Source organism: Nestor notabilis, unplaced genomic scaffold (genome assembly GCF_000696875.1).
Source record: "Nestor notabilis isolate BGI_N333 unplaced genomic scaffold, ASM69687v1 scaffold4054, whole genome shotgun sequence".
Taxonomy (NCBI): Eukaryota; Metazoa; Chordata; class Aves; order Psittaciformes; family Psittacidae; genus Nestor; species Nestor notabilis.
Genome location: NW_009926700.1, coordinates 7,698 through 35,420, shown reverse-complemented (window position 1 = coordinate 35,420; position 27,723 = coordinate 7,698). Strand labels below are relative to the sequence as shown.

The 27,723-nt window shown below is 35.6% G+C and overlaps 1 protein-coding gene across 1 annotated transcript; it reads left to right on the top strand.

The window, feature by feature from the left end:
* Window positions 1–887: 887 nt before the first annotated feature.
* LOC104405067 (nebulette-like) lies at window positions 888–27,723 on the top strand (the record flags this gene model as incomplete). Its single annotated transcript, XM_010013662.1, has 17 exons — window positions 888–990; window positions 1,516–1,580; window positions 2,034–2,141; window positions 3,103–3,213; window positions 5,518–5,628; window positions 7,401–7,511; window positions 7,731–7,841; window positions 8,096–8,206; window positions 8,687–8,791; window positions 11,925–12,017; window positions 17,053–17,145; window positions 17,518–17,609; window positions 19,454–19,547; window positions 21,797–21,901; window positions 23,007–23,178; window positions 26,529–26,621; window positions 27,595–27,723. Coding segments are annotated over 17 exons (1,807 nt in total), but the record flags the coding sequence as incomplete, so codon positions are not given.

The following is a 27,723-nucleotide window of genomic DNA, read 5'->3' as shown; positions in this document are numbered from 1 at the left end:
TTCTGTCTCATCTTATCTCAACCTGCAAGTTTTCTTCTATGCTTCTTATTCTCTCCCCTGTCCCACAGGGAGTGAGTGAGTGAGGGGCTTTGTGGTGCTTAGTTGCCGGTTGGGGTTAAACAACAGCAGGTATACATGTAATTAATTCTCATTGGCATGAATGATGGAGACACAAAATTTAAAACTTTGGTATGTGTACAACAGCTAGTTGATTATTTTGCACAATTTTAATCTGTCCCTATTGTAAAGACTTCGAGATGCTTATGAACTACAAGATAAAAAAGAAGAAAGGAACTTAGATGTGTTTCATTTTATGGAACAGGGTGCATAAGTAGGACTTAAGAGGCTGGATCTGGTGCCTGTGGTTTAGTGTAGCAAAAGGCTATGTGATTTACCTCATTTGATTTTATAGATTTTTAGTTTTTTCCTAATTTTATTCCATTAGTTGGGGAATGGAGTAAAAGTATGAAATCAGGATCTGTAGATGGAGATAACTTTTGTTTGCTTCCACTGCAGAAATGATTTTGATGTGCGACATTTAGAATGACTTCCACAAGGAGGCAAACCCAGACCATCGTATATATTCCTTTGCACTTCAAATGTAAATAATGATGTTTATTTTCTAGGGAAGATAAACATTTGGCTTTGGATGAGGAGGACAAGCATTTTATCTAGGAACTGACAGGAGTTTTTTTTTTTTTTTTATCATATCCTTTTTTTTCATTTCATCACAGTATTTGAATTTCAAATTTAGCAGTAGAACTCTTGAGGCCTAAAATACAGTTTCTTTTATGCTGTTTCTCGCATAGTTATTTAAAATGTTATTTAAATTGCAAAACCTTCTGGATTTTGTTTGTGAAAACATTCTTGGATAGTTTTTGTTTCAGTATGAATATAAGAAATCATTTAAGCAAAGCAAGGGCTTTTATGATTTCACCCTGGATATAACCAAGCAAATCCATCACAAAGAAATTGCAGTGCTTCAAACAGGTAAACACAAAGATAAATACATGTTGTAAAGATAAAAATGCAGCATTCTAATGGTGATTAAATTGGGCACAAACCTGCATGACAGATTACAGTCGTGTACAGTGCATATTCAATCAGAAGCACTATAAGGAGGGAGGAGCTTGTTTTTCCAGGACCCAAACCTAGTGTAGAAGCCTGACAGTGAAAGAGATTCTTATCACTGTTCTCAAATACAGACATCACTATTTTTGTAGAGACAAATAAATTAAAATGATATTATTCATTCTGAACATCACATTTTGATTTGTAGATATTTGCTTTCCTTTATGGCTTGTGTAGAATATTTGGTCATACACTGCACTGATTGATTTGAGATTTGCCTGTCTTAGTCAAAGAGTGTGAATGAATGAGCTCAGAAGTCTTCTCCAGGTTTCCAAATGAAGCATATTTGCTTTGTGAGTTAGCATAAAATTGCATGTGGGTGTAATAACCCTGTGTTCTTCAATGGGATTTTGCTACTAACTTTAATGTCATGGTCATTGGTAGCTGTGAGGGGAATATTGGTACAAGACTGCACCCTATCAAGGGTTTCATTCACTTTTCCCTCACAGGTACAAATAAAAGTGCATTTCAGAGTGGTGCTCCTGAGCCTGAAAGAGAGACCTGTGGCCCGGGGCTGTGAAACAGATTTTGTTGTTGTTACAGTAAATGTGGTGTTTAATGGAAACATGACAGGAGATCCTATTAAAAAGCTGCCAACTGTCTAGATGTAGGTCATTCAGCCAAAGTCATACAATTAGTTTAAAGAATGTGATTGATGCTCCTCACTCCTGCTGTCTTCAACGTTTACCGTTTTTAGGTCTGACATTTTTAAGCAAAGGAATAACTGTCTCCAGAAAAAGTTTCCTTGTCTAGTTTCCCTATTTCTCTGGCAGGTTAAATTGGGGAGGAGTCTTCCAACTCAAAACCTCTAAAGAGTATGGCTAAGACTGTCTGCCACCACAGCAAACAGTCAGATCTCACATTCTCTCAGCTGTTAACAGCCTTTATTTTCATTTTCCTAGGTCAAGTACAAAGAAAATTATGAAAAATCTAAAGGCAGATCAATGCTGGAGTTTGTGGATACACCAATGTATCAAGTTTCAAAGGAAGCTCAAAAGATGCAAAGTGAGGTTAGTAAATGTGTGCTGGAACTGGTAAAATTTAGATCAGCTGAGAAGCTAACAGACATCTTGTACTCAGGTTAAGAAAACCAGATGAAGCAGATGGTAAAGGTTTTGTAAATTGAGGATATGGTAGAATTAGTACTGAGTAGTTTTCTCTGTTATTCTGAAGCTCAGTTCTTCAAATTTGTTTTTTCTCAAAAAGCCACATTGGTTCTAACACTAGACACAAATTATAAGTAGCATAATTTAGTTGAGAGGAAGCTCAAGAGGTCATGTAGATCAGAAATTACTTTTTTTTTGCCTTTTGCCTTTAATTCTACCTTTAATGAGGGCAAGTTTTCAGATGGGAGCGAGTGAAAGGCCAGGCTAACCCCATGACTTAGCTGAAACGTGCTCCTGTCTGTTCACCCTAGGGAACTCAGCAAGGGGGTAGGACCATGCCCAGGCTGCAGAACAGGACTGGCTGTTCTATGTCAGGCCATTTTTTTCTAACTTTTTAATAAAAACTTCAGATGATGGAGGTTTTGTGACCTCCCAGGCAATCTAATCCAGCACTTCACCATCCATCCTGAAGGAGCATTTTCCTGTGTCTGTGTTGCTGCAGTTTGATTCCATTCTTTTTGCTGTGTCTCATGAAAAACAGATGATTTCATCCTCCTGGTAGAAACTTTTCTGTGTTTAAAACATTACTTTTTGTGCCGTTTGTCTTCTCTTTTCTCTATGAAGCAAAGTGTTTCTTTCATAGATCAGGTTAAATATTCTCTTTGGAAATGTTATACATATGTATTTTTGTCTAAATTGTGTGCCTTGTATAGATAATCTAAGTAATGAAATGAGTAATAAAGTTGCTTATTAATGTGATCGTTTGTGGCGTGGCTCATTTCTGTGTCTGCTTAGAGTGTTCTTTCTGAAATATGCTTGGAAATGCACATATATTTACCATTAATTGTTGGTTTTGCTTCAATAGAAAATGTATCGCAAAGATTTTGAAGAAGGGATCAAGGGAAAACCCTCATTGGATTTAGACAAGACCCCAGAGTTCTTGCATATAAAGCAAGTCACTAACTTTCTGAAAGAGGTAGAGGATTTTTATTACTTTTGTTGTTGTTGTTAAGTTGCAAATGAGCAATGAAGTGGCATTATTACAAGCAACTGAGTGCTGAAAACTCACAGTTAGCTTGGTAGCTAAATACAAAAGTGACTTCATGAGTAAAAATTGCTGTGTGTCATTTTATGTTCTGATTAGTCCTGTAGTAAAAATAAATACTTCTTGGGATTTCCTTATGAACATAAGAAAATGATAAAGCCTAGTACACCTGAACCAGAAAAACAGTGTTAAATGAACAAATCAGATGACTCCATAGAAAATCCAGTGTTTGCAGGATGTTCCCTCTGAGGGCCTCAGTTTTGGAATTTGTTCCTCCCTTGGGCTCAAATAGCCCAGATTTGGTGACCTTCCAGGCATGCTGCATAAGACATCTGTTTGATAGAGTTTTGGAGAGGTCCTAGAGTTTTCTTTCCAGATAAGTGAAGGGGTGGAAAGGAGGATTTCTGTTGGTGTCCAGATGGCATTCTTTCCTTTTGAGTAATTATTTCAGGTTTATGATAGTCTATTGTGGTTATATAGATGCCTCGAGCTGTGTATAGTCACTTTTAATTAATTTAATTGAAATTATTATCTATCATACATGTTATAGGTAAAAATAAAGGAGACCAAAATTCCGTAATATAGCTGTGCTATTACATAATTTGCTTTAAGGAAATTTTGTTAGGAGATGCAGTTTTTCTGTAATGCCTATTTCTTTAAGATTTGTACAATGTTCTTCAGTTGTATGTGGCATTATAAATTGAACCACTTTTTTTCCATAATTGAGAATCCTTCTATCTTTCATAGTTCTATATTATTCATAACCGTTTTCATGTTAGATTTCAAGTATTAGATGGTTCTATAGATTAGGCTTACTATTTGACTGCATGTAGAAGTAAATGTATCAGCAAAATTCATAGTTAGAAATACCAGGGCTGCTAGATATCCTTCATTTGAATTTGGGAGCCAACAGTACCTTGTTTATATGTATCATATTAATAATTGATGTTTTTGCTGAAGAACGAATTGGGGATGCTAGAATTAAAACCCCTTAAACCTTGTTCCTTTCCTTGTTCTTTAAACAACTTATGCTAGTCTATGCGAGATTTCATATGGGTAAAGAAAAGATTTTCTTTTCAGATATTTCTTTATTATTTAACTTCTAATAAATAATTTATTCTGATGAGCTTGGCTGCCAGGTAGACAAGTCTCAAACTAGGTGTAGTTTGTGCAGTACTGCTCTGAACATACATGACTCGTATGCCTACTGAATAGGGAAAATGCAAATGCTTCCATGTCATTGAGTTAATCTTGCTGCCTGCTGAATGTGCACAGAAGTGGTTAGTGCAAGCATAGTTGTAGATGTTCATCTTTGAAAATTTTGATGTATTTTGCCTTCATAGTGCTACATGCATGAAGATGTTCACTAATTCTTAGCTCCTCAAGTTTTATGACTACTTACTCAGAGATTAAACTATGCTTGTAAGCCAGAGGGGAAGAATATGAGAAAATGGAAGTTGTATTTTAATTTATAACTTCATGAATTACATATGACTTTATATCCACATTCAAGGAAAAACAAAACCAAAGATTACATAGGTTTAATTATTATCTTTCAAGATTCAGCAAAATGATATATTTCTTCATAGTCAAAGACGTTGCTCAGTATTTTTGTGTGAAGCTTCATAATCAAACTTAGATAGGTATTATATGAAACAAGAAGGTGAACCTGGAGTTCTTAAAAAGTGAATTATTTGTTAAATTATATTTTTTTTTTTTTTTTTTAGTGTAAGCTATGTTCCAGCTTACTCTGTTGCTTTTCCACTGTTGAGAATTCTGCATCTATATTACAGTTTATCAAGTAGTGGTTTTAACAGGTCTTAGTGAAGTGTTCAGGGTATCCATCCTAATTGTGATACCATTAGTGGAGCAGAGGTAAAACCTGCATATATTATGCAGCATATATTAGTCTGTAAAAGCAAATGCTATTGCAGTTAGAATGTCCATAGAGAGGCAGCTGAGGCCCCTAAGCAATGTGCTAGTGCTGTATAGGAGAAGACTATTTTTCAAGACCACAACAGGAAAATACGTGGTGACATTAAAACCTTTTCACTTTTTCAACATTGTACCTTTACATTTCATAATTTCCAATTCTATTTTAACTCTGGAAAGTGTACCTCAGCTAATTCATATTTCATAGAAATTTCAAAGAGACCCTTCAGACGTTTAATAAGTGTCGTTTCTTTTCAAGATCTTGTGCACAACTGTAAATGGAGAAATCTCTCTTTTTCTTAGAAAGAGTACAGAAAAGATTTGGAAGAAGGGATGAAAGGAAAAGGAATGACAGTGTTTGAAGATACACCAGATTTGATTAGAGTGAAAAATGCAGCTCAGATACTAAATGAGGTATGTTATGTTAGTTAACTTTATTGATGTCACAGAAGGTTCACTCTTTAAGTTATATGTTCTTTTTAAGTTATATGTTCTTTTTTTGTTTTTTTTTTTACATAATCTGCAATAAAATAAGTAAGTGTTGATACTAGGACTCTTTCTGTTTTGCTTTAAGAATACAGAAAAGTTGTGGGGGGGAAAAAAAACAAACCACATATTTCAGATTTTCAGGCAATTAAAATATCAATGGAAATAGTGGGGTCAGTAGATACAGCATTTAAAACTAGGTTAATGTTTCCATCTATTTATTTGTTAATTAACTAGATAGTGTAATTAACTGTAATGGAAAAAGAGTTGACTGTTAATGGACTTGTAAAGAAAAGTCAGTGAAATAATTTTGAGGTTTTTGGAATCATGTACCTGCTATCTGAAAATTAAATTTTGGTAATAATTGCCAGGCATCTTGGGAAAATCTTTTATCCAAACAGATTATTCTACTTGTGAAAAGTAGAATTGCTCCTGAAGAAACTGATTTTCTTGAGCCATAAGAACCTGAGGGAATGCCATGCATAGGGCCAATCTGATCACTGTAAATAAATGCGGGAATATATAGCTGTAACTCCCAGGATTATCTTTTCTTTGCTGTTTTACAAAAACAGCTGGGAAGAAATATCTGCCATTCCACCTTCAGCAGAGAGGAAGTGATGGATGATGTCTTCTCACAGGTTAACTTATACTTTTTGCAAAAAAATGTGGTTTGCGAGGTAGAGAATTGTTTTACCGTGTTTATTTCCACATCAGAGACAGCAATGGAAGACTGAAAGTCTTCTTGCTCTTGTTTTTGTAAGTGACCAGACCATTGCATTGAGAAGAAAGATGTTTTACTTCTTTTTTCTAACTAATGTACAACCTAAAAAATAATTAACAGCAAGAAAAGCAAGAAGAAATTTCTTACTTATATGTATTTACTTTGGAAAAAAACACCCTTGTTTTCCAGAGGCAAAGGTAAAGTAGAAGAGAAAAAGAGTGATTACTACTATCGTAGCAGAAAAAGCACTGCTTGAGAATCTACTGATTTTTTTATTTAAAAAAAACCCAAAAAACAGTACAACTATTGTATACAGTATTTCTGTATTACATTTTAATATAGTTTGCTGATGAACAAGAAATATATCCTTGCTTGGATAAGCTGAAGATGAAATATTCATTTTGTTTCCTGATTATTGGTTATTTATAATTTATGTTGTGAGGAAAATGCAGCAATCATGGATGAGTACTGCCACTTGCCTAATGGCTGTAGTTCAGGAAAGACCTATTAAATGAATAAATTACAACTTCCTGCTCTGAAAGTTCACTGGAAACAATTCAGTATGGTATTAAATTTCTAACATCTAGTCTTTTCATAAATAAAATATTTTCTTGAAAGTAAAATGTGTTTCAATTAGGCTGGCACTAAGTTCCAGCTTACTACACTATGTTCTCCAGAGCTAAACTTCCCTTTTACTGTAGAGGATAATTGTAGCAAGCTGTATGTACTTATTCCTCTCTTTTCCCCCCTTTGCTAATTAAAAACTCAGTGGTAGAGTTTTGTACACTCAGTGACTATCTCCTGAAGTTTTCCTCCTGTAGTTTGTTGTATTTTCCTGACAAAAGATTGCTAAAAGTCTTGAGAGTTAAGACTCAAGATTTTTGATTAACTCTGAATCTTAAAATTGGATCTCTTGTGCAAAAATCTACCTGTAACTCTGGCTATTGTGAATATAATGTATGAAGTTTTGTCTTCACAGAAACAATACAAGAAAGACCTGGAAACAGAAATTAAAGGGAAGGGAATGGATGTTGGTCCAGATACTCCTGAGATAAGACGAGCCAAGAAAGCTTCTGAAATTGCAAGCATGGTCAGTACCATATCTGGTTCAAGCTTTCCATTTGATAGAATGCAACAAATTATTGTCATTGAGAGAATGTGGTGACAATTGGTCACCAAGTGGTGACCAATCTAGGGAGTAGCAATAACACAATTTTCACCAAATACCTAATCCATTGAGCTACCTACTGTCTAAAAGTTGCATAATCAATGGCTGCCTGACATGTATTTTCAATACTATTCTTTTCAGAAAGAATACAAGAAAGACCTGGAGAATGAAATTAAAGGAAAGGGAATGGGAGTGGGCACCGATACCCCTGATATACAACGAGCCAAAAAAGCTTCTGAAATAGTAAGCCAGGTGAGTACAAAATTAATCTCTTTAAGATCCTCTTTGAAAGTAAAACATAACGAGATGTTAAAAACCATAAAATCCTCTTGAACATAGCTGGGCTAAAAGGAATAAGCAATGCACAATAAAAACATTAAATTAAAGAAATTGAAGAATTTGTTTAAAGTCTGAACAGTGCTATCAAAATAGCTTTGAAGACAGCATGTACAAATAACTGTAGAATTAGTTATGGTTGGGATTTTTTCCTTTCTTTTTTTCTTCAGAAAGAATATAAAAAGGATCTGGAGACTGAAATTATAGGAAAAGGAATGCAAATTGGCCCATATACTCCTGAAATACAGCGGGTCAAAAGGGCTTCAGAAATAGCAAGCCAGGTAGGCATAGATCAAAGACTGAATGTTTTAATTCTGTGTAACCAGTGAGCGCTTGACAGATATTGCTCAAAGTACCTCTTCTCTAGCTCTGTAGAAGCTTTCATACCTGTATTAAATTGATTTACATGTAGTAAAACATCTTAATGCCTGATTCTTGTTTGTATTTAGTCCTGTTGTACCATGTAAATTGAATTTGTTTACGCCTATTTGTAGGTCTTTTTACATTACCTAAATAATGTATTAAATATATCCTGACAGTGAAGGGAAAATATATAATGCACATGAGAATATATCAGTGTGGCACACAGTGTCAGCTGTCCCACACAAACAGTGATAACAGTATCATGGAGGAGAGAGGCTGAAATAAATACTGTACAAGGATGTCGAGGCTCATCAGCTATAAGCCTCTTTTGTTGCAGTTTGGGTATTCTGAAAGCTTCCAAGAAAGCAGGAAATAGATGTTTTAAAATTGTTTTTCAGAAAATGTACAAAGATGAAGCAGAGAAGATGCTGTGTAACTATTCTGCTGTTCCAGACACTCCAGAAATGGAGAGGATAAGAAGTACTCAGAAAAACATCAGTTCAGTGAGTAATAGTGCTTCTTTCTTCGCTTGCAACTTTTCAGATATTTTTCAGTTTATATAGGCTCTCCTGTGCTGCAGCATGAAACAGGGAACTTATGAGTAAATGTCCTTTGAACCATCTGTATAATTTTCCTGGCAAAAGCTGTATCACTCATTTCTTTCAGTAAAAAAATACCCAGTTTTTCTAGGTGTGACACTGTTATTTTGAATTGCTAAACCACTTATACCACCCTGCCAAGCCACAGTTATTTTTAAATGAAGATTTCTTTTTCCATCGGGCCCCAGGAAGTACTTTATTTAAAAGGACAAAAAAATCGTAAGGCTTGTTACTGTGAATGTAAGATTTTTCATCTGTTTCCTATCATATGTACAGAACATAAAATTGGAACAGATCAAGTTTCATAAATATTTATGTCTAATGATTTTACGTTATACTGGATATATTGTTTTAATTTTATGCTAGATTTAATTTCAGTTTATCCCTAAATATAAATTATGAGCTTGGTTTTCTAAAATTGCCCAGTTTGGGATGCATTCAGTTCCACTTCCTTTTTGGACCCATTAATTCTGCTGCTTGTAATTCTGGCTTTGCTTGTAATAGAGAAGAGGAGTAAATATAGCCTCTGGAACCAAAGGCTGTCCAGTTAGTGTCTGGTTTTTACGGCAGAATAAGTAATGTTCATAAAGCAAATGATTTGAGAGAAAGGAATATAAGTTACTGAAATACTTTTGCATTGTCTGACACATATGTTTTTTAACTTAGAGGTATTCTCAGTTTCTCCAACTCTGCTGGAGTAGGTCAATTAGTTTTTCTCAGAGGTGTTTACCTGCAGCTATCCCATGTCACTTCAGCTTCACTAGGGAAATAAGAGCCTGCAGGGAGAGAAGAAAAGTCTTTGAGGCTGCTCTAGGCAGTGGTCTCTCCTGTAATGTCTTCCAGTTATTACCTGCTCCTTTTCTTCCTTCAGAAGAGAGTAGCTGAAACCCACATCTTTCTAATAGGAGCTGTTGAGAGGCCCACTGGCTCCACTTTTGTTTCTTATAATCTGTTGCCTCTTGATTTTGAATGGTGCTCTGCTGTACGGTGTGTTGGGGATTAGTACTGTATCTCATATCACTGGCATCCTAACATGCTATGCTGAAACTCTGCGTAACAGAGGGGATCCAAGCTAGCCTCTGCTGATCTGTTTTCCTCCCTGCTCTAGTCTTTGATAGCTTTTGATGAAGTCCTCAGATGGGTCAGTGCATCTGGCAGTGCAGACTCACTAACAGGCACCGGGCATATAATAACCTTCCACTACTTAATTAAGCCTTGATAAGTCTTTGCCACATCTGAACAACTTGCAGCCATGTAAGTCAGTCTGAGCTTTCAGTGCCAAGGATGACAATTACACTCATTGTTAGTATACTAGACAATATGAAAAAAAAATTTTGTCTTTGAGGTGATTTGCAGTTGCTTTATTTTATGATCACCCTTTTTTTTGAGCTGCATCCTCCAAATGTGGAAAAGCGATTTATAGCTGCAATTGAATTATCATTTTTTTTCTATGTTTTAATCTTTCAGCATTCTGTGCAATTTAGATTATAAAGGTAAGCTACTTCTTACTAAGTTAAGTTATAGCTGGGAGCAGCCCCAATATAAAAAAGTCGATGACCCTTCACAGTCTTTGCATTTTTGGATTTTGTCTGAAGTGTTTTCATGCCTTAAGGAACAAAAAAAGTGACTAGCTCTGCAGATAAGATCAGTGCTGCTCTCAGCTCACTAGCTCATTTGACAGAAGATTTACAATAGGATATTTACTCCACAGTCATTTCTTTCATAGAAAAATTACTGTCTCCAACATTTTTTACCACTCCCTCCTTGGTGAAGAAGAAAAGTATATTTTAGTTCAGTTCACTATGCAAATCTTTCTTCCTTGTACTGACATGGTGGTGAAAAAGAATTTTCAAGTTCTTAGTCATAAACTGTCTCTGTTCTCACATGATAAAACAAAATTCTAAATTGTTAAAGGTTTTCTGAATATTTAAGAATGAGTTGTGGACATATCTGACATACCTAATTCACTATCCTCTAGAATATTTGGCAATACTAGTCACCTTAGGTTACAGACACCTTCAAGGAAGTAGGAGAAATGCATCAAGAATGATGTTTTATTGCTTAAGGTTCATTGATAAGAGAAAAAAAAAAGCAAATAAATCTTGGTTTCAGAAAGGCAGAAGTACTAAACGGTAAAGATTTATTTTATGAACTCCAGGATCAGACTTGTTTTTACGCTACCAGCCTGGAAATACTTACTGGAGTGGCAACAGCTGTGACACCAAATACTGAAATTCAAATAAAATTTCTCTAGGAGTTTTGCAGCACGAACTGGTGCTCCATGGTTATTTAAATTATAGCCACATTTGGAATTTGTGGAGCAGTTACTTACTGTCTCTTTCAGTAACTTTGAATGATTGATTCTACTGATGTGTTTTGTATTTTATCCTTTACTGAAACAATTGAAATATAGAGGAGAATGATCTAAACAGCATGTGTATCTTTTCAGAAGTGAGCCTTGTTTTTAGATGCAGTCCTCAGCTTTCTGGCTTGAACCCAGAAGTCAAAAATTGCATGACTTGGATTATAGATCTGGCTGTTGTGGTTATTTTGTCATGAATATGGCAGTTTTCTAGTTTGTTAAATTAGGAATAATAATATCTATTCACTTCTCAGAGTATTTTAAGATCTGAAGATTAAAACAACAATTCAAATCCTGCATGTACATGCATGTTCAATTATATTAAAATGAATGAGATTACTCAAGCATAAAGTTACATTTGTAAACGATTATAGATTATGATCTAAATTTTTATATTACTTTCAAACTTAAAACTATCATTACAAATACTTACAAATGTTTGAGGTCAGTCTAAAAGATGATAATAGATTACCTGGGTTAGAGTTGAAAACAAACAGATTATTATTGTACGTATTGATTATTGGTCTGATTTATAAAAAATTAAAGTATTTGCTTTCTTAGCAGATTTATAGTCAGACCAATTTGGAACTGGGAAAATTGCCCGGCCCTTTTGTGAGAACTTGTACTTGCATTGCTAACAGTCTCATAATTGCTTTTTCTTTTGGGGAAATGAAGGTGTTTTATAAGAAGGAAATAGGAGCTGGCACAGCTGTGAAAGAGACTCCAGAGATTGAAAGAGTGAAGAAAAATCAAAAGAATATTAGTTCGGTAAGTGTTATTAACATTAATTATTCTTCTGTGAGTAAATGGTGGTCAAATATTCTTTCCATCTTGTTTACTAAAAAGTCTACCTTTTCATACAATACCTCATTCAAATATTACTCCACTGTAATATTACGGATATAGAGCTCCAGTGTAGTAGACTTAGCGTTCCACTCTAGTGTAGTTCTTCTGTGTCTGAAGGTGGAGTTTCAAATGAAGAATCACGAAAAATAGGAAAAAATTTTAGATAAATATTTGAGGAAAGGCTTTTGACTTTCAAGAGTGAAAACATGGACAATATTTCTCAGTATGACAGACTGAACAGCAGTTGTAATTAGCAATTTAGAAAAATATTATATCACGAAAAAGAATATCTGTAAAGTTCCTTAGAGTCTGCCTGTACCACATAGGGGTTGGTACAGTTTGCACTCCAACAAGAGGGAAATTATGTCCAGACTTGAGCTCTGTGAAAAGGTGCCTCTTTCCGTGCTGATGACAAGTTGATCTGTGGATCTGATGAGACTGGTTCTGAATTGCTGTTGTTTATCTCTGTATGCCCAATGTCTTTGGCACTTTGATGGGCAATTAAAAATAAAATATCAAAATGAGAGTTTTCTACAAGTAGAACATGATCTTCTGAGAAATATGTGTCAAAACTTGGAAAAGTGACTGCCAAACAAGAAAACACTTGCAGACGCATTAGTCACTTTGGAATTTTTGGTGTGGGGTTTTCTAAGGCCACTTTTATGTTTGTGACATGTCTTTTTGTGATTATTAGATGCTTTTTTAAAAATAAATTTTGAAAGTAGCACATAGGCATGACACTAGATTCTGTTTAAATATTAGTTGCAATCCAAATTAGTGACTCTGGACACCTAGTCTACTAGAATTTCCTTGTTTGTTTACTGAGTAATGTTAAATACTGCATTTCCCACCAAAGTAAGGTCAGGTAGGGAATTTCCATAAAACTTGGAAAAAGTCTTCTCTGCTCTGTCCATCAATTTTCATCTTGTCATTTTGAGTAACACTGGAATTTGAAGATTCAGTGCAAGCTGTCTTGTGTTCTAATTCCTCAAACAGTGTTTCTGGCTCGAAGCTGTAGGTTTTCTTGATTTGAGGGTGGGTTTTGTTTTGTTTTTAGTTGTTTTGCTTTGTTTCTTTTCTTTTTTGATGTTGAGTTTTTTTGTTTGTTAGTTTGTTTGTTTGTTTGTGCCCCCTCCCTTATTCCCACCCCATGCAATTACCTGGTTGTTTTGTTCTTGTTGAGTTTTCCTCCCCAGTTTTCTACTGGCGTTCTAGAAACAAAACCCTAATCTCCTGCTACCTATTTGATTTAGAGTTACTGCAGTCATTTACTTTGAGAGCAGTTACACAAACACACACAGAGGATTGTTAGAGTAGTCTTACTCTAATGCTTTTTCTCAATACCTTTCAAAATGAAATGGAAAAATAGTGTATAGTGCTCTTGCTATTTTAGAAATCCTAAACAGTAGTGAAGAGGGGAGAATGAAAGGTGGATCAATGTGCGAGTAAATAGACTTGAACAAAAGCATATAAAGAGAAACACAAAATGCATTAGTGGTTTAGTGGTATGATGTAAGTAGCATGCCCTTTACCTTGCTAGTCTGTGTGTAGAGGTAATATTTTACAAAAGATACTTTATTACATATAGTGTACTTGAAGTTACGTAAGTCTTATGTTTATTAGAAGTGTGGCATGCCAAATTTAAAGGCAATATGCAAGAAAGTTTTAAATTATATGTCAGTAAAAAGGAAAACATATTGTACAGTAAGAGGGAAATTATATTGTGTAATTTACAGGAGTCCCAAAGGAAGAGTAAATTACACCAATTTTGACTCCATGAGATTTAAACATTTTACATTTATCTTTGAATTTAGCCAGAAGGACTTTGGACAAGTTTAAAACTATTTGTTGAACTAAATGTAACTGTAGAATAGGAAGCACATCTGCAATGCAAAAATCCCCAGAACACCAAACCAAAATAACACACACTGTACAACCAGGCCATGCAAGAAAGGACTTTGCGTCATGTTCTGAAAGTGATGAGATTCTTCCAGGTGACCCGTATAGGAGACAAAGATCAGAACAGTCTGTTTTCAAATCCTAAAAAACAAGGTGGTGGCAGCCAAGGGGGTTGAGCTCATCTCACCTGTTGTGATGATTGATTTGGAAGAAGCAGTCTTCTAAATAGTTGGAGTCAAGATCACACAGAACATTAAAAGCAAACATGAGACCAACGGACTGTAACCAAATCTGAACTGAGAAGCTATGAATACTAAGTAATTTTTAAAAACTTGTTTATAGTGAGGGACAGGCAGGTCTAGAAACAACACTAGGAAGAAAGCTGTTGGGGGAAGATTCTAGTGTTTTTATATACGTGAAATCCATCAGGAAACCCCTGTGATATGTCAGTCAACACCACAAAGCTGGGGTCTGATTAAAACTCAAGCAATGGGCATTTTGAAGCATTTTAAGGACTAGTGCCACTGCCAATTCTTAAGCTTACCTAATAGTCTCTATTAAAAGACCATTTTTTTTTTTTTTTTTTCCAGTGGTTTAGTACTTCTGCTAGTCCTAAACTGTCTGGACTGAAATTTTCCATTCCTGGTTTGTGCTTTGGATTGGTTTGGTTTTATTTATTTATTTATAAATTTCAGCTAAAGCAGCTTCCAAGTGTGAGCTTAGAGAAAAACAAGTTGTTTTGTCTGTGTGAAAAAATTTGGAACTCTCCAGAAGTACCATGTCTTGAAGAAGAGAGTTGAAAATTATCTACTAAGTGACATTTGGTGCAGTGAATCTGGGAAGAAAGGAGGCCAGGAGTGATGAACTGAGAGTGTAGAATGGCTTGGTCGAAGTGGACAGTCCAGATGCGGGGAATGATGGGCAGAGGTGATGTGCTCCTGTGCGTAGGTGATTCCTTCCAGAAACTCTGAAATAGATCCCAAGGTCATTTAGACTCACCGCTCCCTTGCTGTCAGTGTCTGTCTGAGATACTCTTGGTTAAATATTTTCCCTTTCTTTAGTTACAGAATCACAGACTAGTTAGGCTTGGAAAGGACCTTAAGATCGTATAGTTCCAACACCCCTGTATCCACAGAGGTAACAAACTATGACTGTTCCTATGGGTTTGTGCAGTCAATCTAAGCAAACCACAAGAGGCTTAAGATGAAGGCACATGAAGGAGTGTACATTTGCAGTTTTTTAAATCATGAGAAATTACCTCCCCAAGAGGTAATTTTAGAGGATATTATTAATGTCACTAAGTCAATACTCAAAAGCAAGAATGAGAATTCAAGTTGTTGTGTCTAGACCTTATGATCCATTGCCAAAGTATATGATTTTATATTTTGCCATGGAAGTGGACCTGCTCTGGTTTTCTGTTTTGCAAACTACAGTTCAATGGGAATACCCAGTTGAATACAGGTGCTGTGCAATCCTATGTTTTTTAAAATTATGTAGCCACATTAGCTGTTACTTGTCTGTGCTTTCTAGTAAAAATAGTACTTTTTCTTGTCACAATTCCCTTTTCCTCATTTCACAGCAAAATTAGTGAATTAACGTGTGTGAAAAACTCAGATGTTTTAGTGAGGAACAACATAGAAGAAGAGTTTCTGAAGAAATCAGTAATTCTGTCATCAAAGCAGGGCCTTAGAGCAGCTAAACAAAAAAAAATAGAAGTCACAGTCTGCATGCAAACTACTCACTAAGTAAGGGTCATTGATTATGTGTAATGAATGAACCAGAATTCTCTTGAGAAAAACAGCTTTTGGTAATAGATAAAGAAGTTTATAAAGCACTTAAAGAGGAAAAGAATGAAGAAGTATAAAATATATTAAAAGCTGTATATGGTGCATATTTGTACAAGGGGCAAAGTTAAGGTTACATATAAGTTAATTGTGTCATTTTTCCAATTTTTGAGTCCCTGATTTTACAGCCTTAAAATGTGTTTAGCAGAAGTTTTGTGTGCCACATTAGTATAGAACCATACAAATTGATTCATTATGCTATTCCCTTGTCCTTAACGTACTTTTCCTTCTTTGAGTCTTGCTAATGAAAAATGTTTCCAACTATTATGCATCACTGCCCACACAATTTTGAATGTTTTTGTGAATTTTGTGATTTACCACTGTAAAGAAAAAGAAAGCATGCTGTATCACTGTAAAGCATGGCATGGTCTACAAGTATTGTTTATTTTACTGTGGCATAAGAGATTTGGAGCCGAATGTGCTGAATACTGGACAGGTATTTAGTAACAGACAGTAAGACAAAGACAATGGACAGATTTGCCCAAGACAACCTTTCTGAATAGCATGTGGGAAACAGAAAATATGATGCCTTTCCCTTTAGTGCCACATCCACCTAACCTTACAATTTTTTCTCATGAAGTTGAATTCCAGTTTTGGTACATATAGTGTATAATTGAAGAAATTCTAGTTCTGTGCATCTTTCAGATTATAGTCTACTATATCCAAACATACTGCTGTTTAGAAGAGATTGAATGTGGCAAAAAATCTGACAGCATCTTTGAAGGCATCCATCCATCCATCTGCATTTCCCTGATACACCTATGTGTGTTTTTAGAGAACTTGAGTAAGACTTTGAAGTTATTCACCCCTTTAAGAATACGTCTGTGAAGTGTCTGGTTTCTGAAACGGACTGGTAGACTCCATAGCAAGATAATAGCAAGACCAAGTCATAGTCAGAGTGATGTAGTATACCAGTATCCCGATTATCATGAAGATAACCACAATCCCATGTGGTGTATATTCGCTCTGTAAGAGTTTTAGGATAGTAGGCTTGTTATATGCACTCTCTGCTTCATTATATCAAACAACATTGGAGACCCTAGCAGCCTGTTTCAGAAATTAAATATAACCATTAGTTTTCAGGTCAATATTGTTGATAGCTGTGGACCAGCTGTGCAGTGTGTGTAAGGAAGAGATTACAAAATGTTTGTTGTGTTTTATTGCTTGTCATTATCTTCTTTAAATTGCTAATAATTTATAATATTTTTGTGCAGATTAAATACAAGGAAGAACTTCGGCATGCAACAACTATTTCTGATCCACCTGAACTGAGGAGAGTTAAAGAAAACCAGAAGAATATTAGCAATGTGTGCCCCATTTTTGTTGCTTACACACTTCTCTCTGCTGTATTAAATTTGTTTGTGCCTCAGTGAATAGGTCTGTGGTGCTTGTCCACAAAGACTAACTTAATCAGTTAATGGTAAAATGATAACTCCTTAGCCTTGCACTTGGATTAACATCAATGAGAGTGAAGTATTTCTGTTGAAGTATCAATTGTCTGTGTCTCAAATAGAACTGCAGGAGGGTGAGTACTAAGTATTGTGCAGAAAAATGTAGGTGTTCATTAAGGAATGGTATTTTCTATCCAAATGCAGTGTTCTCTTTAATGATGTCTAAAACAGTGTTGTATTTTGATTACTCGGAAGTCTCTGTGTAATACTTTCTTCCATGTTTCCTAGGTTCAGTACAAAGAACAGCTCTGCAAAGCTACACCTGTGAGTGTCACTCCTGAGATGGAAAGAGTCAAGAGGAATCAAGAGAATGTCAGCATGGGAAGTTGCTCTTGTTTAATCCTTATAATCCTTATAATTTTTGGGTGCAGAGGATGAGTACAGAGTTCTGCCTTCAGAAGCTGTTCCTTTTCTTTAGTAAGGTGCAGGCTCAGTACTGGAATGACTTGAAAACCCTCTTTTAGGAAGTAATTGTGAAAAGCCATTCCTTTGTAAAAAAAGTGTCTACAGCTGTACTCAAACTCCAGCTCTCTTACCTGTCTCTTTCTGGTTCCTCAGTAACCCTCCTGTCAGAGTTTAGTATTTGATGGGTGACATAAGCATTAGGAAGTCATACTGTTTGCAGGAGTGCAGGGAAGAAGACAAGGACTTTTGGATCAGGCTGCTGCCTTCCTTCATTGTTGAAGTTGTACCCTGTTAATAAGTCTGAGAGACCCGCTGTTGTCCTCATTGAGAACTGCCATCAGCAGCCCTATTTCATGGGGTTACAAATAACTACAATGTTTCCCTGGGATGTTCCTGCCACATTCCCCAAATTAATTTTGAGTTATAATTTTCAAGAATACTGTCCCTCTAACTTAAGTGTATGCTATTTATTCCTGGATTTATGTTGATAAATCTAGCTCTCCTAAAATGCCTGTTGTTCAAACAACCCTGTGTTCTTAAATGATTCAAGCCAGCCAGTGTAGTTCTACTAACATCATTGTTTAACTTTCAGCAATTTTTGTGCTGTGCATATCTCATGGGAAAGTTTAAATTCTCTTTCAGGTCACTGGAATAGCTTTGGGTAAAGATTCTTTAACTTCAGACGTTTCTAGAAACAATAAGTCTTGAATAATCATTTTACCTTTACAAATGTCAGTTGACAAGCTTAATCCATTTGATAGCTTACCATCATTTTTATAAGACGTTAATTTTGCAGTTGCAGTGGCAGTATGTTGATGTGGACAGACACAGAATGTGTTATATGGGAAGACAATTGCTTGAACAATGTGTACATTAATGCTGCAGTGCACAGCAGGTTTATGAGCATAATGTATTAGCACAGTTATCCAAGAGCTTATTAAAAAAACCCCAAACCAAACAAAACCAAATTGTTTGTATTGAAACATTTATTTTACATGAAATTATATGGATTGGCATAAATCATGCAAGAATCTCTACTTACTAAATATTTACCATAACTGATTTCTCAGTATTTGGGGCCAGGGTTAACATTAGACTGTTGTCTATCAATGCTACATCCTGTCCTTTATCCACTTTAGATACTGATCCTGCCTGGAGTGTGCATTTGGTTAATACGTCATTGCTACAAAGCTATTCTGTTAAAAAGCAATAGAGGGGATATTCCTACAGTACATTTAAATAAACACATGGTGAAATTTAGGCAGTTGGGTTCAACTGGCAGTTATCTGATGTATTGCACCTACTATGCTTACTTACCTTTGAATATATAGAGTATAAAAGTTAAAATATGAATGGTATCCTTATGGAATCTGTGTCTCGACAAGTATCTTTTACAGTGGGCATTGCTGAAATTCAGTTTTTCATGTGCTCTGCTTGACTTTAGTGCATTATTTGTGGCTTATCCTATTCCAAATATAAGATGTTTCTCTATACAGCCAAAGACCAACGTGGTAAATGTCAAGATATTGTGTGCATATGTGTGTATATATCCACACAAATGCATTATTAAGAAGATTATACAGAAAGTATTCAAGGTTATGCTTCAAAAATCAAGTTTATAAGCTTTAATAAACTTCAAATGCATTTTAGCTTTTCAGCTGTTTCCTGGATGACCTTTTAAATCAGACATTTTAATGTAATACAATGTGATACTGCTTTAGCTGAAATACTATGTACTGTTTTATTCTGCTAAATAATAGGTTCACTACAGAGAGCAGCCTGGCAAAGCTACTGCTGTGAGTGTCACTCCTGAGATAGAGAGAGTCAAGAAGAATCAAGACAATATCAGCTCGGCAAGTTGTTTCAATCTTTTTGTCATTTAGATTTTCAGTTGCTGTAGGAATATAACAAGGATATGCTTTTCCATTTAGATTTGATGTGTCAAGTGAATCGTCCATTGAATTAATCTTTTTTTAAAATCCTTTAAGTATGTGCACTTCACATATGGACAACAAAAATACTCAGAGTTGCCTGATTATTTTTGCAAAAAAAGTAAGTGGTTGTGTTACACCAATATTTCTCAAGAAGAGACTCAGCAGAGGTCAGCCCATCTTTCAGGAATCTTCATCTCTTGTTACCAGGTTTTAGTTGCTAGATTGCAGGAATAAATTGCAGTAAAGAACAAAGGAAATGAGAATTTAGTGCAAATTTCATTTTTTTAATGATGCGAAGCATGGAAGCTTATAGCCATCCATTCCACTCTGAGATCTGGCACCTGTATTAGAGCTGACTATTCCCAAATAGAGCCTATTACTAAACAGTAAAGAGTAAAATAATGTATTTTCCTCGGCTTTTATGATAAAACATACCCCCCTGCCCCCTTTTTTTTATTGCCACTACAATGGTGTAAGAAGCAGCAGACAGTTCTCACAAAGACCAAGGAAAAAGTCAAACCAGCGTGGTGAAGAAAAGGACCAGACTGGTTACATTACAGTCTGTGTCCTCAACACTGAAACATCAGTGACAAAGCGGCTGCAGATGGTAAATAGAACAGGTTTCATGTAAAGCCACTGTCTCAAGGTGGCGGAAGAGGATTAGTAGTAGTGAACGCTTTAGAACTGAGTGTAGGAGTGAAAAATAAAGTGGGTTGAATTTGTTAGAGGATTTGCCTAAGGACAAAGGAACAGAATCTGACCTTGTAACTACATATCTTAAGTAGTCTTAAAATGCTTATGCATATTTACTGAAGTCAATTAGTTTTGAAGTGCATAGTTAAAAATACGAGGAAAATTTCCCAACAATTCTAGACTTCAAATATTTTTTTTTTTTATTTCTGAAAATCAAGATTTCTTTTCATTTTTTCCCAAGTGATTCTTTCACTTCGTTTCTCAAGATTTACAGGGATAAATACCCCTCTACGTTAAGGAGCACTAAATGAAAAACAAACTATGTCGGCTGTCTCTGTTCAGAAAATGCCTTATATTCAGAAGCATATGTGGCTGAATATATTTGCTAAGAAAATGTGTCTAAGAAGGATTTGAAGAATATTGTCCTGGGTTCAGCTGAAACCACGATAAATATGCAGTACTGTATATTTCTATTTCTCTGTACATTGCTTCAGACTTGCCTAAGGAATATAGACACCAAGACTCGTATTTTCCTAGGTATGTTGTGCTTAGCTATGATGTAATTTTAAGGAGAGTTAGACAATTTCAGTACTTGTTTTCTATCATCACAGATGCATGTTAAAATAGATTTGCACAACTGATTTGTGAGGTAATACCCTGACCATGAGTATATAGGTAGATCTAAAATATTTACTAACACTCAATGCACAGGTTAAAATGCAGTGTAGGAATTAAGAGAGTCCATCAGAAGAATTCAACTAGCCAGAAGAAGCTGTAAGAGTATTCACTCTAGAACCAACATGTAGGAGCAACTACTTTTACTGGTTTAGGATTTTGAGTGTAAGGGGTTTTTTTGGCCCCTCTCCCCCCTTTTTTTAACAAATAATGAACCTTGCATCTTTACAAGTCTGTAAAATGCCACAAAAGAAGCTAATTAGGAGAAATGTGATGTAGGAGGTTCTGTTCTTACTGATGCACAAGAGAGCCCAAATGTTCTCTTTGGAAACAGCATATTCACATTTGTACCAGACATGTTGCTTTTGTGCTGAGAGCAGACTGAGGACAGAATCTGGGTCTGTCTGGGCAGCAAGAAGGTAGCTTATCATCAGCCATACAAATATGTTTTAAAGATGTCCAAGTCACAGTGGTGTTTTCTTATTATTTATCTTATTTTTCAGTTCATAAATTAATTATTTCATTTATGTCATTTAGACAGTCAACAGTTTCAGCTTTCAGGTAAACCCTGTTTTCAAGTAAGTGATGGAATAAATTTGCCCTGTGGCCTTTCTGATACACTAGCTCATCAGTATCCTTCCTCTGAAATAAGTTACTAGAAAAAGAGTGTAAAGAAAGAAATAAGAATAACACTGTCTATCATGATTTGAAAAGGTTTACTGTTGCACAGTAGTGTGATTCTCACCATCTTTCCTGCTGTAATCAAAAACTTCATGTGTGCTGTTGTTGCTGTTTTGCAGGTCAAGTACAGCAGTGATCAGAGGCAGATGAAAGGTAGATGTAGTGTGCTTCTAGACACACCTGAGCTAAGGCATGTCAAAGAAACACAAAACAACATCTCAATGGTAGGGTACTTTCTTCCTATAACTAGAGTATACTAAGGAATGGCACTTGACTTCCACTGGATTTTGCCTTCCATTAATATAGGTAACTAATGAAACTGTGCTCAAGTATGGAAGGAATATTATCTTCTTATGCCTGTTGATGGAGTGTTTGCTAACTGCATATGACTGTAATGAACATTTTCAAAATACTAATAAACAGTTTTCTAACAGTTAAATGTCTGATCTTTTGTTTGTTTGAATTTTTTTTTCCTTAAAAAAGTACATGCCTCATTTGAGCATCACACAGTTTGACTGGATTAGGTGACACACTTCACCTTGTGCCTGTGCACGTTCCTGGTTTCTGCGTGACTTTTGTTCTTGGGATGAGTTGTTTTGTGTGCATTTGCTTGTGTGAGAATGTTTGTCAATTTAATGATTTGATGATTAAGACTATTTAAAAAGTAAATATGCATACTGAGAGGTACTACCTTAATAACTCTTACTAATATTGGTTTTGTTACAACACTTTGTTGCATAACACTTTCTATTCTAATGTCCTTGGTTTTAATTACCTTTTTTTTTTCTTTTTTGAAGGCAAGCTGCTTAAAATAATTGCAATTCTTTCTAAAAAGCTATGTTTAAAGACATCTGGCATACGATAAAGAGCGAAAGAGTACCTTTGCATGAACCTGTGCATATAATGAAAATTCTCAGTGAATGAAAATACTTAAGTTCTTTAGAACTATTACTGCTGGAACATTTTTAGTGACAGATGTAGTTGTCTACATCAGTAGAGAACTATCCTATTTTAGAGAAGAAGGGAATGGACCAAATGACCTCACAGGCTTTTCCTGTCCTGTGTGACTGTAAGATGATGCTTTGCTTCTTGAGTTAATGCCTAATTCAGTGGAAAACAAAGGCAAAATTTACACTAAAATATCAGGAAAATTAGTGAGATAGAAAAGATTTGGCCAGCCATCTGACCTATTTCATGTGTGTAATAAGTCTGTTATGGTGCAAAACCCAAACAATATAAGTGCCTCATGAAACAAACATTCCTGCATAGAATAACCATTTGCTGTCAATTGCAGCTTGGGGAAAACTGTAACTCTTCTTATTTTCTTAGGTAAAATATCATGAAGATTTTGAGAAGACAAAGGGTCGAGGCTTCACGCCAGTGGTAGATGATCCTGTAACAGAGCGTGTGCGGAAAAACACCCAAATTGTGAGTGATGCAGCATATAAAGGTGTGCATCCACATATTGTTGAAATGGATAGAAGACCTGGAATAATTGTTGGTAAGTTGTGAACTAATGTTGCCATTGAAAACAATGTGGGAAAGCTGAAAGCCTCTGCTTGTGTTCTCCATTATAACCAGGAAGAAGATTTCATTTTCACTCTTCACAGCATGAAAAAAACCCCCTTATGTTTTACTACTGGTTCTGTGCCAGCTTCTAGCAAAGTAATAATGGGAATGAATGGGAGATAAATTGTCATTTGGTCTAATTTTTATTTCTAAGTATGGGTAGTTGTTGCTATTACTTCAAGTTTGAATTTTGACTCTTCAAGAAAGGCCAAAATATCTGCAACAATCTTCATTTTGCACAGAAGAGAGATGACAGAAGCTGTCATTCTCTAAGATTTCAATGTTTAAATGTTGCAAACCAGTTTGAGATTTCCCCTTCTGTTAGTCAGCAATTTCTCCAGAGCTGCACATGCTCCACTTACCTCTTGTTTTAGAATTTCACACAGCTTTCAAAATATGTCAAGCTGTAATTCATCAACAACTCATTAGATCTCTGGTAAGCCAAACATCACTATTCAGAAATAGTGTGCTAAAAAATTGTTCAAGATAGGACCAAGTGTTCAAGGGGTAGAATACAGATTGGTTTTGTATGTAGAGACAGGGTATTGCATTGAGATGTCACATGAGGTATTCATAATAAACACTATCTCAAAAACAAAATGGATATTTGAAATGTCTTAAAAGTTAGCAAGTCTGCTATGTCAAAGGAGATGGTAACCTGACCTTTCCTGAACTCTCCCCCTCCTCACTCCCCTCTTTTCTTTTTGTGTGTCCTTTTTTCTGTGGGTGGTTTTTTTTTGTGCTTTACAAGTGTAGACCTCAGAGTGTCTACATATGGAAAAACGTGCTGAGATAGGCCTCTAAAATCCTTCATACATAGTAATAATAGCAGGGGTTGACTTGAAGTCTACCTTTCAAAAATCAAAGAAATAGCAGGTCGAGTGGACTAATATGTGGGTCATATAGCCCAACTTCCTGCCTAAAGCTGGGTTAACTATGTCTATGTCATTCCTGCCAGATGCTGCTCCAGTCTTTTCCTTAAAGTCTCCAAATGAGTCTCCACCACATAAAGAAGTGTATTTCTTTCATTTTTTTATAGCCACCTTTTACATGTCCATAGCTACATCCTTATGTCAGAAGGGATTTCTCAAAAGCAACTGTTCAGAGAGGTCTGCCTGGGGAAGGTACTGATGCTTTTAAGACTGTGCAAGCCTCAGAGGGTCAACAACTTGTTCAGAAAATCACCGTATGTAGAGACCCAAGAACTTGAACTCACTTTCATGCCTAGAGTGCTGCAGCCAAAGAGAGAAATAAAAGTTCCTGTAAAACTGCAGTTTCATACACAGGTTGCAATATGCTGTTTGATGTGTATTTCAAACCTCCTACTCTCTACTGCACTGCATGTGCGGTGTAGCACTGTGTAAGGATTATGTGCAATTCTGTATTCAGTAGCTGAAGGCTTGCTAGCGCACAGAGATTAGCAATGAGACAAATAATTCTTGAGCAGTAAGTAGCAGAAATATTAGTTCTGTTTATCACCTTAAAATACTCCAGTATCAAAACACACAGAAACTCTTAACTCCCCATGCCTGCCAAACAGCAAAATAGTACAACTACTTAAAGAAAAGAGGCCATGACAAACCTGCTTAACATACAGTGATATTTCAGCTAATACTTTTTCAGAGTGAAATTCAGTTATAATATCTGCTTGTTTAAAAAGAAGCAGTGAGCTCCCTGCTCACGGAATGTCCTTGGCAGCTAGAAAATATTGCAGACTGAAAAAAACAACTGTGTTTTTTTCCTAGCTAATAATTGTTCAGCCAGTTAGCAAAAGTACCTCTGTGTTAGAGTCCATCTTTTTGTTTTTTAAAGTATTATTGGTGAAGCTGTAACAACTTATTAAAATGCCTGATTGCTAAAATGAATGCCTCTACTTTGGAAAATAGGTACTAGTTTTAACCATGCTAAAGCCATTCTAAACCCACCAAGATAAATTAATCTAACTGAGCTTTAGATCTTTAACTAAATGGCCTTCGTGATTCTCATGTGAGTATAAGGATATTTTAAATTGCCAAGATTCTGATTCTGAATGTTATATCAGACTACAGAGATAGATAAAATAAATACAAATCAATGATTGCTGCACAGATGCTGCCATGAAGCTGTACTTACTATGCTTTTACTTACTAAGGCATGACTGAACAGGAAAGGTTGGTCATTCACCAGTTCCCCCACTCCTCAATCCTGTCAGTGCTTTATGTAGTTGCATAATTTATCACTATCAGGACTAAAACACAGTTTATTAAAAGATTTTGCATTGACTTTTATTCATTGTGTCAAGAGGGACTTAGCGCTGTGCCTCACCTTACGGGAGTTGCAGTAGATAACACATAATATACATGCACTGAATGTATTCTAAAGCCATGGGATTTGTTTTATTAGCTTTGTCTGTTCTTTTTGGCTATTAATCATTTGAAATATGATGTGTTTGGGGCCCCCACAATCCTACTTTACCTACCAACCCATTATTTATTTGCCACTCAAACCAGTGAAAGGACCAAGTTGGGAAGACAGTTATTTTCCCCACTTCCAATGCATTGAGTAAATCTTGCAGACAGATCTGCCCAAGGAGTAAACCTCTAACAGAAAGTGTAGATCTGTGCTTTAACTGATTGTACTTTACATCAAGATTTTATTTTAAACTGGTTTGGAGAGACTAAATGATTATTATGTGTTTAGGCATAGCAGATAATAGCATTGTTGAGGTTGGAAAAGGGCTTTAAGGTCATTGAGTCTAAATGTTAACCTAACGCTGTCAAGTCCACCACTAACCATGTCCCTAAGCACCACATCTACCCATTTTTTAAATACCTCCAGGGATTCCCTGGGCAGCCTGTTCCAATGCTTGACAAGGTGAAGAAATTTTTCCTAATATCCAATCTATGGGATGTATACTACCACATCTCTATGGAGAAAGGATGCTGTTGGTGGACTGAGGCAATAATCTTGTAACTGATGATTTTGGTTCTGCTAGTGGAAAAGAGCTCTGATATGTGATACTTGTTCCAATTTGTTTAGATTTAAGAAAATACTATGGTCATATTTAGAAAAAGAAAACAAAAATTGGGAGAAAAAGTCTCCTGAAAATATTGTCAATGCTTAAAATAAATGCTCTAAGTTCTTTTAAGCAGGAAATTAATGCTTTCTGATCCTTTCAAGTAAGTATCTAGATTTTTGGGTTAATTTCTAGGTGAAGGAAGCTGGTTGCTGACTGTTAAAACTCATTCCTTTCATGCCTTCCTTTGTTGTTTGTCTGTCACAATTTCTATGCTTTGGGAAAAGATCTTAAAGTTTGGCGCACAGATCCTGGCTCCATCTTCGACATTGATCCTCTGGAGGACAATATTCAGTCTAGGAGTCTGCATATGCTTTCTGGTATTGCTTATATCCTGTCTTTTCCCCAGTTCACCTTTTTATGTTTATAACACTAAGTTGATACGTGAAATTTTCTGGTCAGTGTGCTAGCCATATGTTTTGTAACTATGTTTTCGTATATATAAAAATAACTGTAGTATATTAAAAGCAGTGCTTTATAGGAACTTCAGCTATAATCACATGTGCAGATAAGAAATAGTGAAATAAATCTTATCCTAAACAAGTTATTCATACCACTTACAAGTAGTCACTTAAAAAGCATTACCTACTTTGTCCTCACTATAAGTAGAATCTTCAAATATTTTGACCTCACCAAAATTTCAGAGATATAGAATGTGGCCTATTTATGAAATTGGTTTCTTTTCTATGCACATTTTGCTAATATGGCACATGATCTTATGCCTTGTGCTATTCTTTGCAACTCCAAGGCGTTCATAATTTAAGGGTAAATGGAAAAGGAGACAAGGTAATGTAATAACAGGCACCAATGTTTTGGCTCTACAAGTGTCTGCATTTTTTCCCCCCTAAAAGCGTTTATTTTGAATGTTTCATTTTGCACATTTATATTCTTTGCTACTAATAGTGGAACTTTAAATACTCTTCTGAATGCCATAAAGTAGTATTCCCACATGCACTTGTATGCATGCTGGGATAAAAGAACATTTTGATTTTCTACTGGAAGTTTTCATATGCTTCATGTTCTTATGGTTTTTTTTAACCCAGAATCTCAATCCTACCTTTTGTTTCTGCTTTTCTTTTAAAGCAGAGAACAAGATTAGTTGTACCTGATTTTGAAGCAATGTTTTGAAGTCACGGTGTTTAAAATGGATACAGAATTGTGAACAATTCACTTTAATTTTAATGCCATCAGTGTACGGATATCAATGTTAGCAGTGTTGGGATTGTTGTTGTTGTTTGCTTTTGCACTTCTGTTATCTATTTATTGTGATATTCTTTCTTTCTACCATTGTAGAAAGAGCAAGCCGTTACAGTAAGCAATATGTACATTCTACCAGTTTGGGAGAGTATAAATCAGATGGCTCAGACACGAACCCTACCTTTTCTTACTGCAGTGAAATAACAAGGCCATCTGACGAAGGAG